The 17,772-nt window shown below is 44.1% G+C and overlaps 1 protein-coding gene across 2 annotated transcripts in view; it reads right to left on the bottom strand.

Annotated features, from left to right (window-relative positions):
- Positions 1–2,112: 2,112 nt before the first annotated feature.
- Rfc1 (replication factor C (activator 1) 1, 145kDa) overlaps positions 2,113–17,772 on the bottom strand; it is a gene marked incomplete in the record, with an annotated part of 82,618 nt that continues 66,958 nt past the window's right edge. For both annotated transcript variants that reach the window (XM_013518069.1, XM_013518070.1), the window contains 11 exon segments: positions 2,113–2,841; positions 3,764–3,955; positions 5,694–5,907; positions 9,768–9,913; positions 12,710–12,827; positions 12,945–13,099; positions 13,820–13,918; positions 14,031–14,126; positions 14,276–14,413; positions 14,622–14,713; positions 15,858–15,972. In XM_013518069.1, the coding sequence (XP_013373523.1) occupies positions 2,758–2,841; positions 3,764–3,955; positions 5,694–5,907; positions 9,768–9,913; positions 12,710–12,827; positions 12,945–13,099; positions 13,820–13,918; positions 14,031–14,126; positions 14,276–14,413; positions 14,622–14,713; positions 15,858–15,972 (1,449 nt within the window).

Genomic DNA, 17,772 nt, shown 5'->3' with positions numbered 1-17,772 from the left:
TATAATGTTTTTTTCTGGGATTTGGAGACAGAAAAAAAGCTAAGAGGTAGCTCAGAAGCACATTTGTGAAGTGTGAGTGACGCCCAGGTTAACAGTGTAAAAACTTTGAAAGAAGTTTATACAAGTCAAGGCCACTTAGCAGCATCGGTCCATGGATCAAAACACTAAAAACCAGTAGAACCCACTCTTAAAAGAATGAATGAAATTATAAGATGAATAAGCTGAATTATCTGCTGAGTCATTCTGTTGCACACTGTGGAACCTCTATTACAAAATTAAATTGTTTGACTTCCCAGGAGAAAAACAAAGAAACACCATTTGGACTCTTCCCCAAGGCTGCATGCACGCGCGCACATGCCCTACCACAGTGCTCCAAGGAAATCTACACTTTCCCTACAAGTCCAGTACCTGCCCCCTTGCTGTCCATGGTCACTGTCACCGGTCTGTAAAAATGAGTCACGAGTGACAACTGTGAATCAGATGATGATTTCACACCGCAGCCGCCAGCAGCCTGAGCATTACAGTGCACTCAGGAGCTGAGGCAAGGTCCCAAAGTGCCAAGAACAGAGAATCTTACAGCACCAAGTATCCACAACCGCATGAAGTCTCAGCTTTATGAGCTGCCCTTCCCTCCCAACGGCTGGCTGGAGACCAGGCCACCGGCCTTATCCTTACTAAGTGGTGTAACACAGGTTATTAACATAAAACCTGTGCACAGTCCTCTGCGTCACCCTGTATCTTATCTCTGGAGGGGCGCTGTAAGGTTACAGGGATACAAACCCAAGCACTTGGAACTTGGGAGGGTGAACACCTTCCATTTTGCAAACTGCAGGCCTTAGACTTTCATGAGCATGAGCACAGCCGAGCTTATTTGGGAAGACACACTCTTCCTAGTGCATAAAACAATCTATTCCTCTGTAACTTCAGGAGGTCAAAAAACGGTGCTGTAGAACTTCCAGAACATAACAAGATAGACTCAGCTGCAGTCCTTTAGGGCTATCGATGTGGCCAAGAGTCAGTGCATCTCACAGTACAGTTTTGTGTTGAAAGATGACATGTGGCAGTGGATGGCTCCAAAAGTAGCACCAGTGAAGACTCAAAGCCAACGCAGACCTTTCAGAGTCACATCCAAATGCCACAGACCCGACTCCTACCCACCACTCACCTCCATTTACATCACGGTCAACAGGGCTTAGAGAGGGATCAACCAGCCCTATAGCGTCATCCTCACATATTAAATAGCATATTTCTAACTCTAAAATGTTGCCTACCTTGTATACGTTATACCCCTACGTGTGGGGCATTCGTAATTCAAATCGTCACGCACACATAAAGGACACTGCTCGTTATGCTGGCTGCAAGGAGGTTACAGGCCTTTCCTGGAGTGTACAGGGCACCAGGGGAGGCGGGACCTGCACATCCAACACGCGTAAGAAAACCATTCTCACCACCTGGTCAGGAGGCCTGCGCTGAGGCAGCCAAGCCTGCAGCCCCGCTGTAAATCAGGCAGGGGGACGAGGGGTGGGGGAGATTCAGGCAATGCTTTATTTTCATATACACTGATCTCTATGAAAGACCTCTTTCTCACTGGTAAATACACTCTGAATGTGTCATCCCCCAACAAAACAATCCTTAAATGGAGAGGACGCTATCCTTATTTTACATTCTTTGTGGTGTCTATGTCAGAGGAAGCACATACCTCTGAGCATTTACTGGCCAGATTAAAAAGCAGCTGGGCACCTAAATTCCCAGCTAGATCTACAGCCTTGGGGCCATTCGACAAACATAAGTACAGGCAGAGTCCGAGGGATTTGTGGCCTTCATCACAGGATGGAGCCCAATCTCCAGGGACAGAGTAAACAAAAGCCAGGGTCCCGGCCCAGCCAGAGTGAGCCTCAGAATGCGACCCCACCTTGGCCCCACTGGATTGAGCCTGCCGGGCTCAGCCCGCGCAGCACAAGAGTCTGGCAACCTTTCCGCAGTCCCCACGTCCTCTGGAGTCCACAAGGCCCCTCCGGAGAGTGACCGCAGCGAGCAGGTCAGCAGAGCAAGCCACACTGCGGACTCAGGCTCTTGACTCTTTCTTTGACTACTAACGCCTCATACAACTGGTTAGTAAGGAAGAGTGAGCTTTTTAATCCAATCACTTGCAGATGAGTAAGTAATATACCGACATGGCATTTTTCTGTACAAGATGATAATCTTAGAAAACTTTGTACATATATCATGTGGAACTTTTTATTCCTAATTTATACTTTGCAAAATATTTGACAATATACAAAGAATACCCAGTTCTAGGTGGTGACCTCTGTATTATGATTTACAAATTTCACCACATAATAAGAACTACCTTTTTAAAAAAAATCAGCATTGGTCCTATAAAGGCCATTAGAGTAACTTCTTCAGCATATAAAAGATGCCTTAGTACCAGTGCTCCCAGGATTGTTACTGCGAACTAGTATCTGCCCGCAAAGCCCATACGTGGTTTCTAGTTCTAACGAGATAGTCATTTGAAGCACAACAGTCTAATTAGATCGGCAGGCGACAGTGGAAGACCAGAGCCGTCTATCAGCCTCTGTGAGAGGTGCACGTGCGCCTTCCGGGGATACCCTGCTGGCTGTACCGCCCTGTACAGGGGGTGCCAGGCTGCTCCTGTTATGCCCAACGTGGCTCCTCTGCAAAAACAAGGCTCTCCCCAGGCCCGCGAGACCGGGCAGAGGGGTGAGCAAAGCGCAACTGCTGGTACTGGAAATAGTTTCATTTCTTCACACTTTTTCCTTTTCCTTTCTTGGACTCCTTATCTTTTTCTGCTTTGGGGGGCTTTGAAGATTTTGTCTTTTTCTGTTGGGAGAAAAATAAGCACAAAGTAGTTAACGGCAGTGTTTGTAAGTAGACGAAATAAGCCTGTCTCTACGGTACGCCTACCCTTTGCCTTCAGCGCCATCTAAGGAGGGAGGTGCAGAGGTCTGCCCTGTGGACTGCGCTGTCTCCAGTGAGTGGACGGACCAACCCAGCCCGTCAGCGCTGACAAGATGCCTGTGAAAACTGAGAGCATCAGCATCCAGAACCAAGGCACGTTGCCCACATAAGGCAACTGCTTGGATTTGGAATACAGGTATTTTTAGGAGACAAAATTTTTAAAAGATGATTTACCAATACGGTAATGGGTACATGGAGAACGTCCTTTTCTTTCAGTGTCAGGCTGGAGACCTAAACATTCATTTTGTGAAGGGGGAAGAGGAGAAAAAGAAAAGAGGGGGGAACCTCTCATGTAGAGAGCGCCACACTGGAGAAGGCCACTGCCTGGCCTGGCGGCTCCAACCCAAGAATGCGGCCACAAGCTCGCAGGCTGCACAGGGGAGGGGACAGCGAGGCGGCCTGGCCTGCTCAGCCGGCCCGCAGCCCTCGGCACTCGAGGGATCTCATCTCTCCCAGCAAAGACAAGGAAAGGACAGGTTCGCTCTGAGTAACTTTGGCAGGCAATGCAATGGCTATAGCAAACACAAGTCAGAAAAGGGAGAAATGGATTTGTTTTTTTAAAATAATTGTTTATGCTGTGGACAAGGAAATATGCTCCAATAGCCAAATAAATAAAAATGATTCTTTTCCTTTCAGATCATTGGCATCAATACAATGACCTATTTTCTTGCTATTTAGCTCTTCTACTAATGTAAGAAGCCATGTACAAAAAATCACCCAATAGAAGTTATTTATACAAAGATCTCTATTTTGAGGTTCTCCTGTCTGTAGCCTGAAACACTACCTTGATCATAGCATCGGTCTCTATAGCATCTTGGTCCTTCTCATCGGACTGCAAGTCATCTTCGTGTAACTCTTCGCCGTATTCGGAATCCAGCATTGGCCCTGTACTGGATCTTGGAGTCTTTATTACCTGAAGTGAATATGGGGTGAGGTGGGCCTCCTTGTTGTAAGCTCTTGTGAAGGCTGCTTTCACCTGTAAGAAAGGAGTAGAGGGAGAGATGAAAATTAAGTCCTAATTTTTTTTGTTTTAAGTGCTAGGCATTAAAGTCGGGGCCCTGTGCCTCCTAGGCAAAATGGCCTGAGCTGTATCACCAAGCCCTATGCAATTCTCTGAAAGAAAAGCCTGGAAGCTGCCTGAAACTATCTGCAAAATATTTATGCATATACAGGTAAATGGCAGTATTGTATATTCACTTCTCTATGGAGAAGTTCTGTATTTTTCAGGACATTCTTAGTAAGGCCCATGACTCAGAACAGATTTAAGAATCAATATCTGAGAACTTTAAGCAATCAAAAAAAAGGTCACTTGAGGGGCTGGGGTATTTAGCTCAGTGGCACAGTGCCTGCCTGGCAAGCACAAGGTCGTGAGTTCGGTTCCTGGTACGGGGGCGGGGGCGGGGGGGTGTCACTTGAAATCATATTTTTACCTATTCAGCACATTTCTAAGAAATAATAAGCAAAGTTAGTCTGAGAATTACAAAACGCTAATTATAGAGTACAAGTGGGCCTTTACTACCAAACATAAGCTACTTTTACCACAATAATAGCAGTTACCTCGGAATACTAAGTAATTTACAAAACTTTAACTTCAAGCTTCTAGACCTAATTCTAGACCCTGTGGATCCCTAAGAAAGGATGCCTACTGCGAGAATTTACCGATGACCATTAAGTCATGTCAAAATTCTAGAGAAAAAATCACAGACAAGTGTGTCTTCTAAAACAGTATGAAGTAAACTGGCCCAGGAGGGAGGTACCAGATACCACATCTTCATGTTATGTCGCTTTAATTATACAAGTAAAGAGGGGACACACTTTTACACAGTACATCATCCAATTGGAATAAATTCTGAATCCACAGATTAGGTAGAAAATTTACCGAACTCCTCAGCCAGGAAACACCATTACTTTTATAGCCCCACCATCACCTCCCTCTTACTTCCCCAGCTTAATCCCTCTACTCTTAATTATATTTGCTCCTCAGATTTGACTTCTTGCTTTTCCACTCAGCACGAAGCCAAAATAAACACACAAATGTCAAATCTAGCAATCTACCCCTCTCCCCCTCCTCGCTCTTCCTCCTCCTCCCTCTTCCTCCTCCTGCCCCGCCACTCTTATTTTGAAATAGGGTCTCACTAAATTGCCTTTGGGCTTAAACTCATGATCCTCCTGCCTCAGCCTCCCCATCTGTTATGGTTTCGATCTAAAATGTCCCCCAAAATCCTCCTGTGTGTGGAAGGTGATGGGATCAAGGGAGTATCAGACTCATCAGTGGATTGGCACCTATGAGTTCGGAGCAGACTAGTGGGCGGGGCCTGGTTGGAGTCAGGTCACCGGGCACCTGACTTGGAAAGGTGTATTCTTGCCCTCTGCTCCTCCCTCTCTCTGCTTCCTGGCTACCCCGGGTTTAGCACCTTTTCCTCTGCCATCCTTTCTGCTGCTTGGCCTGCCAACCGGACTGAGACTGCGCCAAAGTACACCTGTAACCCTCTCGGCTGTGGGCACTGGGTAGTGTCCAGCGAGGGGTCGGTGACTAACGCACTGTCTTTTGACTGTGCTCAGATGCTACCTTTGGAAAGCGAGGCCCTTGGGACGCCACAAGCACACATGGGGGGGGGGGCCTTTTTTAAAACCCCTGAAACATCCCTACGGCACTGCTAGGCCAAACCTGGTCACTACAGTGTAACAGAGAAGCAGCGGGTGGCACAGCTCACCTTGGGATCCAGTCTGGAAAAGGGGCTGGGTTTACCGCCCCAGCTGCTAATCTCCATGATACTGTCAAAGTCGTCTTTCGTCAGATAGTATGCGTCCATAAGTGCAACCACATCCTGCACTCCTTCTACCCCTTGCGATGCCAAGGGCTGCACAAGTGCGTCTCTTACGTGCGAGAGGTAGTCCAAGTTCACAGTCCTTTTGCTGGAGTAAGTTCTGAAAACCAGAACAAAAGATGCGCCTGCAGTCAATGGTAAAACTGCCGCCCACTCAAGCCAGCGCGCATCAACGCTGATTCGCCCGAGGCCCCAGGCCGGGTTCAGCGCGTTCCGCGGAAGGCCCGCTGCGGGACAGCCGGGGGAGGGGCGCCCGGCGCGCCACGCAGGGGCAGTGCGCACGCGCAGAGGCGCCGCCCCTTCCCTGCACCGGTGAGGGGGAAGACGAAGATGGCGGCCGCCTTCCCGAAGGTGTCCTTCCGTCTCCCGGCCAAGGTAACTGCAGTGTCTCTCTGTGCCTTCTTATCTGCCCACACAGGGTACTCGCTCCAAGCTCCAAAATACTAACAGCAGCAGTAAAAGGCAGTGGTATTTCCCACCCGCCTCCCCACGCGCCACTGCCACCTCGCTCGTGGGCACCACACCTTTCGGTCTCTGATTATAACCTACAAAACGGCGTCCGAGCGCCCTGCTCGTCCACCTGCGCTCTAACATCTTCAGTTCGAGAGGTGAGTTTCCCCACACCTAAAACACGATAGACAGTGTTCCTGCACAATCAAAATCTGCCGCATTGGCCAAGGGAAGACGGACCAGACCGACCTGGTCACAACTGGAAGTCACCAGAAAACGGCGCGCGCTCTCGCGCTCACTCGCTCTCTCAAATGCTGCTGTCTTCAAAACAGAAAATAACTGTACAAATGAGGATTTCAGATGCCACCACCCTAAATCTTTTCAACCTAGCGGCCTCCACCTTCAATCGAAGGCAAAGATAATATTTATACTTTAAACAAGACACCTTAAAAGCTGCTGGTAGCAGAATCCCTTTAGAGTCAGTGAAGTTTGTTTAAAAATTACCCATGGCTCCTGCTCCTGTCTTCAGGTAACTGAACTTCAAGAAGCCACACAATTCTTTTCCCATCAGAAATCTACAGCTCAAGACTTTCATTACCCTAGTCCAGGAACACTTCCATTTTAATTCCCCCCATTTTCTGTAGCCTCAGTCTTGCATCAGAATGGAACAGTACCACTTGAAGAGATGTAGTAAGTCCTAAGCCACAGAACCCAAGATCATGAACCAGTTCCAAAAGAACTATTGCACTATTCCTCACAGAATCAGAGAACACGACATTTAGCAAATCTAAAGGTGCCATCTGCTGTACCTAAAACAAGGGCTCTTAACTCCAGGAATTGGTAACTGCCTTAAAATTGTGTCCTTTAAGCAATGGTGCATGGGGGGGGGGGGGGTAGAGAAAAATCAAAGCTTTTCAGAGGTCCTTAAGGATCCCCCAAAAAATCAAAATCATATTTCCATCTTTCAAACATGTAGAGGAAAAAAAGGCCCCTAAAAATTTAGTGATTTGGTTAGGGTTAAAAAGTTAAGCAGGGAGCAACCCACTCAGGCCCCTCCTCTGCCCCTGGACAGAAGCTTTCTTTCCCTCAGTAAATATATTCTGCTCTTAAAAAAAAACAAAACAGAAGAGCTATACTACCAGATGTCAAGACTGAATATAAAGTTACAATTAACTAAGACAGCATTGTAGCTGCGTGTGGTGGTGCATGCCTGTAAGCCTCTAATCCCAGCACTCGGGAGGCTAAGGCAGGAGGATTGTTGCGAGTTCGAGACCAGCCTGGACTACAAAGTGAACTCAAGGCCACTGCATAGCAAGACCCCATCTCAAAAAAGACAAAAAAAAAAAAACCCACCAACAAACAAAGTGAGCTCAAGGACAGTCTGAACTACATAACAAGATTCTGTCTCAAAAAGACCAAAAAAAAAAAAAAATTAAGCAAGGAAAAAAAAAAGTTAAGCAGGAAGGTCTTGATTATTGTGGCTTGTATCTAGATGTCCCCCAAAGCTTCATGTGCTCATTGGTGGGGCTTTTGAAAGGTGACTGGATAGGGGCTCGGGATTTAGCTCAGCGGCAAAGCGCCTGCCTGGCAAGTGCAAGGTCGTGAGTTCGGTTCCCGGTACCGGAGAAAAACCAAAAAACCAAAAAAAAAAAAAAAAAAAAAAAAAAAAAAAAAAAAAAAGAAAAGAAAAGAAAGGTGACTGGATCATGAGACACTGGATTAGTTCACTGACTGGATTAGCATGGCTCTGGGTGTGGATAATGGATTTACTGAGGAGAGAAGGCCAACCCTGGGTGCAGGAGGCACCAACAAAAGGCTTGTCACCTGGATGGAATAAAAAGAGAAAGAATCTCTGCTTCCTGCCTAAGCCATGGACTGCTTCTCCTCTGCCATGCCCCCTGACTGTGCTGCCTTACCTTGGAGCCAGCCAGCTATGGACTGAAATCTGTACAAGCTGCAGCTAAAACAAACCTCTCCTCCTCTAACTTGTGGGTGTCTGGCATTTTGTCCCAGCAATGAGAAAATAACTAAGACACTAACCTGCCCCAAAACTCAGGAAATTCACCATCTATGTCCATGCTGATAACACGCCTGTTCATGATTATTTAAGCAACCCTTAATGAGCAATTCTATGTGCTAATGAGTAAGCCTCAGTTCCTACCCCCAGAAATGTTCAGTGGAGGAGAAGGGGACACGAGAGCCATACACAAGAGTCGAAGGCTCAAAATCTACAAGGCGTACAGTGGGAGCAACAGGAAGGGTGCCCCTAGGAGTGAGCGTGACCCTCAAACAGCAGTGGACAGAGAACAGGAAAGAGCTGAGAAGCAGGCCTCAGCTGGACCCCCAGAGCAACGGGGAGAAGCAGCTTCTCCCAGCTTCTAGGGGCTGCCTGCACTCCTTGGCTGATGGTTCTCTCTCTATCCCCCAAGCCACCAGAGTCTAACCTCTCCCTCCCTCACCCTCTGACTCCACCACTGGCACCTCCCTGTTATAAAGACCCTTGGATGACTCAGGGCCTACTGAGATAACCCAGGATCATCTTCCTATCTCAAGATAACAATAAATTTGTGTTGTTTTAAGCCATTCTGTTTGTGGTAATTCATTAGAGCAGTAAGAAAAAACTAACCTACGGGTGGGAAAAAAAGACTGGTCCCTGGGGCTAGGGATTTAGCTCAGCAGCAAAGCGCCTGCCTGGCAAGCGCAAGGTCGTGAGTTCAATTCCTGGTACTGAAAGAAAAAAAAAAAAGACTCGTCCCAAAGGCTGAGAACAGGGAACTTAGCAGGGAGGAGAATTTTACAAGAAAGGAACTATCTCAGCTTTAACCAAAAAATTACATATGGGTCTGGGAGTCAGATATTCTAGGAATCCAGCAGTGGAAATGAGATTGTTTAGGTGGTTCACATGGTCATACATGAATCCTTGAAGTTTACTTAATATTTGCTCTGTGTACATTTTGTAAGTTTCTAAACTTTAACAAAATTATACCAAACAGAAGTAGTTCTGAGCTTCCCCAAACCTGTCCCAGTACATTATTTTTCTTTCCATTATCTGAGTGGCCTCCTCCTGTTACTAGCCTGTGTTCCCCATCTCAAATGACGAGGTCAGTTTACTACTGGAGTAAGAAAAAACTAACTCACTTCTTTAAACAGTTCAATTTTTTCCTACCAATTATTCAGCAGCTAAGAAGCTTTTCCCACTAGCAACAGGCTCAGTCACAGTAACAATAAATAGCACTATCTCAAATAAACACTTTTTAAAAGGTATCTTCAAGCTATGACACATCTACCATCTGCCTTTATTGTCCAAATTCCTCTCAAGTGATAAAAGCTCTGCAGATTACAGGTGATAAAACTCAGGCCCACAAAATATAAGGAACTTATCCAGGATTACTTACCTCATTAGCAATAAAATCAAAACTAAAACATCAATCTTTAGACTCACACTATCCTTATTAGATAAAAGTTAATACCCCACCAACAAAATGCCAGAAACAGAATGACTCTGCTTACCTAAGACTCATGTGCAATGCTAGGTCCTGCACGATTCGGTCATGTTTGCCTGTTGACGAATGCTTCCCCAGCCAGCTCGGGAAGGTGGGAAACTGGGTCATGTACCCCCTCATCAACTCTCCAGGAAGAACGCTGGCATAAATGGCCTGGGGGAAAATCAATGCAGCCCAGAATTTAAATTCAGTACACAGTTACTTCTTTAGCAGCTGCTGGCTTCCGAGGAGGCTGCTATGCTTTAGACAGAGTGAATAAATGTGTGTCCCCTGAACCCTCCTGTGTTAAAATGTAATCCCTATTGTGAGGTACTAAGGGCTGGAAACTTCATCCACGCATAGTGTGTGGAGATGAGAGCTCTGAAAGTGAACTGGACTAGGTAAGGTCATTAAGGTAGACTCTCCCCACAACTGAGTCCTGGAGACTTTATAAGAAGTGGGACAGCCAGGCATGGTGGCGCATGCCTGGAATCCCAGTGCTCGGGAGGCTAAGGCAGAAGGATTGTTGAGTTCGAGACCAGCCTGGGCTATAAAGGGAGCTCAAGGCCAGCATGAACTGCATAGCAAGACCCTGTCTAAAAACAAAAAAAGAAAAACAAATGGGACAGAAGCCAGGTGTAGTGGCACATGTCTATAATCCTAGCACTTGGGAGGCTGCAACAGGAGGATAGTGAATTTAAAGCCAGCCTAGGATATACATCTAGACCATGTCTGGAAGAAAGAAAGACAGAGAGAGAGAAAGAGAGAGAGAGAGAGAGAGAAAAGGTGGAAGGAAGGAAGGAAGGAAGGAAGGAAGGAAGGAAGGAAGGAAGGAAGAAACGGGAGGAAGGGGACATCAACATGCATGTTCACACACCACACGCACACAGGTACACACGTTTCTCCTCCTCTTGCCATGTGGTTTCCTGAACTTCCAGAACTGTGAGCTAAATAAACCTCTCTTCTTTAAAACTTAACCAGCTGTGGTACTGCATGAGTAGCAACCGGAAATGAATACATGGTCTATGGCAAATGAAGCAATGTGAGGTCCCTGGGACCTAATTACAGGGCAGTCAGAGCCTCTCTGTCTCTCACTGGTATGTGTGGGCAACTCCTCCTGGGAAAACTGGGCTGCAGTCAACATCTTTGTCAAAAACGTGATGGCCCTCATGTGAGCAATCCACCTCGCATCCTCCACTGATGATCTCAACAGCCTTGATACTTCACGGATGCCAGTGTCACACACAGCAAAGAATTAACTTCAGAGAAATCCAGTTGTCTTCAGCATAACCAACTGAAAACATAGGTAACTTAAAATTCAAAAAGTCTAATGATTAGAGAATTCTCTGGCCCTTGAGAAAAGTTTTAAGAGGTTTCTTTAGATGTCTTTTATGGCCAAGGTTTTCATTTTTTACAGCTGGAATTTTACTCTATACCAATTTTATGTCTTATTCATGCCAGTAATAGTCTCTCATAAGTATTTTTTCGTATTAGATAATTTTCTCTGTGAATAATTTTAAAGAGTGCTAAATCTTTCACCAAGAGGGTTTACCATAATGATCACTTTCCTGCTGCTGAACACGGAGGTTTTCTCCAATTTTTTGTTGAGAACCAGTGCACTTCAGGGAATATTTGTATGTATTAAGCTTCCCCTATGTTTAAATTCTTTCTTTAGTACAAATTCTCAAAGGAACAATTATTGAGAAAAACAAACATTTTTGTGATACTGGGGACTGAACCCAGGACCCTGTACATGTAAGCAAGCACTCTACCGCTGAGCTATATTCCCACTCCAAGAAAAATAACCATTCTTGCAACATAAAAAATACTTGTGCCAGGGATATAGCTCAGTGATATAAGCGCCTACCTGGCAAGTGCAAGGTCCTGAGTTCAATTTCCAGTACCAAAAAAACAAAAATGAGTCTTTGTATTTTGTCTTTGCTTTTGTTTTGAACAAATATGTAGGTAGAACTAAGAAAAAGGTGGGTCTTCTGAAAATTCCTTGCTTATTACTCAGGCCATTAATGCTATATAAATACAAAGAACTAAACAGCATTCCTAAATATAAATGTCTGTCAAATTGTTTCCACTTAAAGATACCAACATAAATACAGTACCCATTGTACATACAGTACCCACTGTAACACAGGGATTCTGGTTTCCTTTAGCAAAGAAGAAAATCAGAGTTCCTGTATCAGAGAGGGCTGCTGACCTGCCCCACTGCATGTGGCTACCCAGTGACCCTCCTAGAGAGCCACACATGACAAAAAATGGACTCAGGTCAAACCCAGGAAATGAAACTTCTGACTCACATCTTTCATGACAAGCAACACCTGCCTATTTCCATATATCCATTTCAACAAAATTATTTTTTAAAATAGTGGAAAACCAAGACAAAGAAAACAAATGCACCCACATACCTCCCTAGGATGGACATCAGGGATTGATATTCTAAATAGGTAGCGATCACCTTGAAGAGTCACTGACTCAGCCCCTTACAGGAAAAGCCCCTGTTCTGTATTCATGCCCACTTGCTGTGTGACTCGCTTCCCCATTTGATCACAATTTAATCAATTTTATCTGAACAAATCTTATTGGCTGACCATAGTTTTGTCCATTTTCCCGTACCTTGGACCTACCTCACCTCATGGTTTTGCTCGAGTCCCTAAAAAAGACACACAGAATCCTGGGTGACCCACTTGGGTCCCCTTCTGTTCCTCTCTTGGACAGAAGTTTTCTTTCCCTCAATAAATATATTCTGCTCTTAAAAAAAAGAAAAAAAAACAGTGGAAAAATAAGGCAAGATTCATAAATTGACCACAGAGCATTTCTGTGTCTAAGAGACTGGGGTTTTTTTGCCACGATAGTCTTAATGCTCACGTGATATCTTAAGTCATTACAGGAGCCAAACGATACTCTGATCTCTTCAGTAAAGCAGCATGCACACTCTGAGGCGAGCCTGCAGCTTACCTGTGTGGGCAGGAGACTCCAATTCTGCCTGCTCCGGATCTGGCTGTCCACCAGGTCACCATCGCAGATGCTGTCCGCTGCTCGGCTTAAGAGCATCAAGTGCTTTTTCATGTCGCCCCTACAAGAAGGAACCGGCTGCATCACACCACGCCCCACAAGCCCAGGCCGCCCCTGCCCACATGTGTGGCTTCCACAGTGCCGGATGGTAATGCTCCTCACGGGTCTACATGCTCACCCTGCAGCTATAGGCTTCACATGGAGGTAGTTCTCCTGGACAAAGAGGGGCGCGATCGAATAGTCGTGGAAAAAGAGATCCGATTTGTCCATCAGTGACATATGAGCAGTCTCCTCTCCTGCTGCAAACACTTTCCGGGCAACATCAAAAGGGCCCTGAAAAGAGGAAGGGACACACCTATTAGCATGACCAAAATCCAAAACACTGAGCACACCAAATGTGGGGGGGACACACAGACAGATGGACACACACAAGAACTCTCATTGATGGCTGGCTGGAATGGGACGGCCCCTGTGGATGAAGTTCATCAGATTCTTACAAAACTTGGTATTTACCCAAATGAACTGAAAAGTGTCCACACAAAAACATACATACAAGCTGGGTATGGTGGCTCATGCCTGTTACCTCACTATGAACTCACTATGGAGCCCCGGGTGGCCTTGAATTCATGGTGATTCTCCTGCCTCAGCCTCCTGAGTGCTGGCATTACAGGCCTGTACCACTATGCCTGGCCCAGACCTCTGTTTTTAGAGAGGTTAATCTAAACCATTTAAAACAGATTATTCCAGTCAATGCAAAACCATTCAGAACATGAAAACCAAATAAGGGACTCTAGAAAAGCCATGTTGTAACTTTTGAAACATGAGTGTAATTTAAAATTTCTGTCTCTCGAAGTTTATAATGGACATCTAACAATCCTTGAGGAGAAATTCATTTGAGTTAGAAACTGTTAGCAGCTGTCTAGAGGCCTGATAAATATCCATGGGCTCTAGAGATGTACCAAAGAGAAAAGACCATTTTTATTACGCCAGTGTCTACAGAACAAGAAGCGCTTTGGCCTGGAAAAGGAACTAGGGAAGGGAAATGCACTTCACCAGTTTGATATCCTTCTTGGCCCGAACAGAGTCAGCCTTGGCCTGGTCATATGTCAGTGCCTTACTTCGCGCACACCACATGCTCAGGTTGTGTAAAACCTGAAATAATCACAAATAAGACAACATCACAATGAGAAACCACTGCTCCCCTCCCGCAAGGTGGAAGGCACTATTCTACAGCATCAGCAACTGTCAGGTAACAATAATTTACCTGTCTGATATCTTGATTGGCTCCCAAAATTATTTCATTCATAGCTGGAGGGGGAATCTTTAAACCCTCTTTAAATGCAATAGACATCATAGCACCCTGAAATTCACAAGGGGGGGCACATCAGTGAATTTTTAAAAACTCATGCAACCTGATATTTGACAAATATTTATGAGGTACTTTTTTAAACTGATGTTTAAATAAATAGATTAGTGTGGTTTTCTAAAAATTTTTTTCAGTTATCATACCTTAATCTGTTCAACTCGAGGTCTTTGAAAACGAAGATCAAAACAATGATGAACCAAAGAACGAATCTTGGGATGATTTCTATCATTGCACATACAAATAATGGGAATTTTAGTATATTTTATCAGGCCAATTAATTCCTAAAAGGCAAATTTATAACACAAAAATAATTAAACAAATAATTTAAAAATTTAAAAAATAAAAGATACCACCCAACACATTTTTAAGTTTTAAAAACCTCCTTAACAGCATGCCTTCACTGCCATAAATATCAGTGTGTGAAAATAAAATATTTTAAAAATCTAAGTGTCAACAGTAAAGCTGGAAACAAGAGCACATCATGCATACCTGAATCCCGCCCCTGTCCTCTGTGCCCGCCATGCCGTCCACCTCATCCATGATGAGAGCGTGCTTCAGGCTCACAGAGGGCGCTGCTCCGCCTAACCCACAGGAGAAACAACAGGACAGGAAAAAACAAACGACACTGCTCAAAATCTGCTACTTTATGGAAAATCGTAAGACACTTTCGACTTCAAAAGCTGTAAGAATAAGCAGCACAAAATTCTCCCACCCATTCTGTGTGCAGGTTTCCCTCCCCAGAGGTCCTTGCATATCCTTTGAGAGATACTCTATACATATTAAAAACGTGTGCACACAAATATACAGCTTGATTTTGTCCATGTGTCTTGGTGATTTGTTCTTTATCTGTAATACAACATACTTCATTTTTAACACAATTTAGTATTCCACTTTACATATGTATCACCATTTAATCACTGTATGGGTGATGTATTAAGATGCTTCCAAGCTTTGGCTGGGATAAATATCCTCCTATGTGTACGTGTCATTTTACATACTGCACATATGTAATTAAGAAACAATGCCAGATTATTTTCCAGAACTCCTCCAGTTTACACTCCTCCTAACTACGTATGAGAGTTAACATGTCCTGAGCAACAATAATTTTCTACTATTGAAAGTACCAAGAATTCAGGTAGCCAAGCAATATACCACAGGCTCTAAACAGACACAACTGACACAACAGACACAATGCTCCTTAATTTGAGCATCTTGATTTTCCCCATGAACTTCTGCTTTCAGGACCATTAGCTATAACCTGAAACACAGCAAATACTTTCACTCTGTATCTCTTCATCTCTTCTTCTCCTTTTGCCTGAGATGACATCTTCTACCTCCAAGTGGGCGTTCGCCCATTCTTCACTGCCTTTCCAACAAACATTACCCTTGTGTCAGCAGCTTACACAACGCCCCAAACACAACCTCCCCCTTGTGTGCTGGCCTCATTACCTCACTCATCACAATGCACTACATTTATCTTCCCTCCTCCTTTACAGGCGTGACTCCTCTAACATCTTGTGCAAAAGGCAACACATGTGTCTGCACACCTTTTTATCACATTCTCAGAAAGCTTTAAGTCCAGAAATGGTCTGAGTTACGTGAGTGGCCTTTCTTGTTTTCCTGACAGTTGCATTCAGCAGGGTGCTCACCACACAGTAGTATTCAATGTTGGTTACAGAACACTGAAAGGAACATATTACAACAGCAGTTCAAAACGCCACATACTTGAATAAAAACCTTTGATGCTGGTATTATTCAGTGATTCGGCAACCATCGCCTTCAAACTGTTCTTACTCCGGGTGTCACTTGCATTTAGTTCCACATAGCTGTAGCCCAATTCCTAACCAAAATATTGGAAATCATAATTATCACAATGCTGAAGAACTCTCCCTCCAAAACAAGAAAGACTTGTTAAGAAGAGCATCTAGAAATCACATAAAGAATCTTTGATAAAAGTATAAAGTACGATACTAACAGACAATGAGTTTAACTACAGTATGCCTCACAATATTTCAAATTTTAAAAATATCATATATACATACAGTACATACATGTAAACACATAAAGTTTGACCATAAAACCCTAACTGGTAAATCACTAATCTGGAAGAGTATAATCTGGAAGAGTATATTTAGCAAAGAATTTTACCAAGTTTGCTTCTTCTTTGTTTGTTTTTTTGTCTTTTTGAGACAGGGTCTCGCTATACAGTTCAGGCTGGCCTTGGATTCACTTTACAGCCCAGGCTGGTCTCGAACTTGCAGTGATTCTCCTGAGTGTCAGCCTCCTGAGTGCTGGGATTACAGGCATGCACCACCACACCCAGGTTGCTTCTTAAAGTGCTAAAATAAGTTAAATATGATTCCAAGATTAAGTATCAGGTATAGAATTAATCTATTATATAAGCCAAAGCTGGGCATGGTGGCACAAGACTGTAATCCTAGCTCTCAGGAGGCTGAGGCAGGAGGATCACCGTGAGTTCAAGGCCAGCCTGGGCTACATAGTGAGTTCAAGGCCAGCCTGCACTATAGAGTGAGACCTTGTCTCAAAAACAACAACAACAACAAAAAAAATGCCTGGCAAGCATGAGGTCCTAAGTTTGATTCCTAATACCCACCCCAAAGCCAAAATGTAATTCTTGCTTCTTCGAGATAAATTGTAAGATTAAGTTATTTTGTGTTAGATTATCCCAATATGCAATTTTTCTCTGTAATTAGGAAAAACTGATTCCAATTCACTGTTTATAATCATTGTTTGAATGCCTTCATTTTTAATTACCAGTAAGTCAATGGTAGTAATAATAAGAACTGTGCCCACCAATGTAGGGACTATGAAAAAAATACTGTTTTGTGTTTACAAATATAGCAAAAACTATATGAAATTTTATATTTAAATTTTATCCTCTGAAAAATAAATAAACAAATTTTATCTTCTGATCTACACAACAAAGATTTAGCCATCAATTTATACAACAGAGGACTGGGAAATCCAGCAGTAAATTTAATTGCATATTCTGGGAAGAACCTATGAGCTCTGATTTACTGCAGTACCCAGCAAATCAGGTCCTGTCACTGTCTGGACATCCAGCAGGAATACAGACAAGGACACAGGCAGAACCACATGGTAGTGAAGACGGAAACCCCAAGTCAGATGGCCTGGGCTCAAAATACTCCATCTGCCACAGAAAGATGACAAGAGGACATATACTGAGTACACAGAATAATGATGAAGGCATATGAGAAATTTGCATTTTTCAGGATTTGTAACGTATTTGTAATACTGGTTGAGTATCTTTTATCTGAAATGCTTGGAACCTAAGGCATTTCAGGTTTCAGATTTTTCAGATTTTGGAATACGTGTACAGACTTTACCGAGTATCCCTAACCCAAAAATCAACCATCTGAAACTTTTAGAGTGCAACATGACACTCAAAAAGGTTTGGGTTTCAAGGCCAGGTGTGGTAACACATGCCTGTAATGCCTGTAATCCTAGCACTCAGGAGGCTGAGGCAGGAAAACTGCTGTGAACTTGAAGCCAGCCTAAGCTACACAGCGAGGTTCAAGGACAGCTGGAACTACATTGCAAGACCCTACTCAAAAAAGAAAAGTTTTGGTTTTCAGGACAGTCTGGATTTCAGATCTTT

The sequence above is a fragment of the Chinchilla lanigera genome, unplaced genomic scaffold, assembly GCF_000276665.1.
Source record: "Chinchilla lanigera isolate Chin_1 unplaced genomic scaffold, ChiLan1.0 scaffold00042, whole genome shotgun sequence".
In the NCBI taxonomy this organism is placed as follows: domain Eukaryota; kingdom Metazoa; phylum Chordata; class Mammalia; order Rodentia; family Chinchillidae; genus Chinchilla; species Chinchilla lanigera.
Note: the sequence above shows the minus strand (reverse complement) of the source record. Positions and strands in the feature narration are given on the sequence as shown.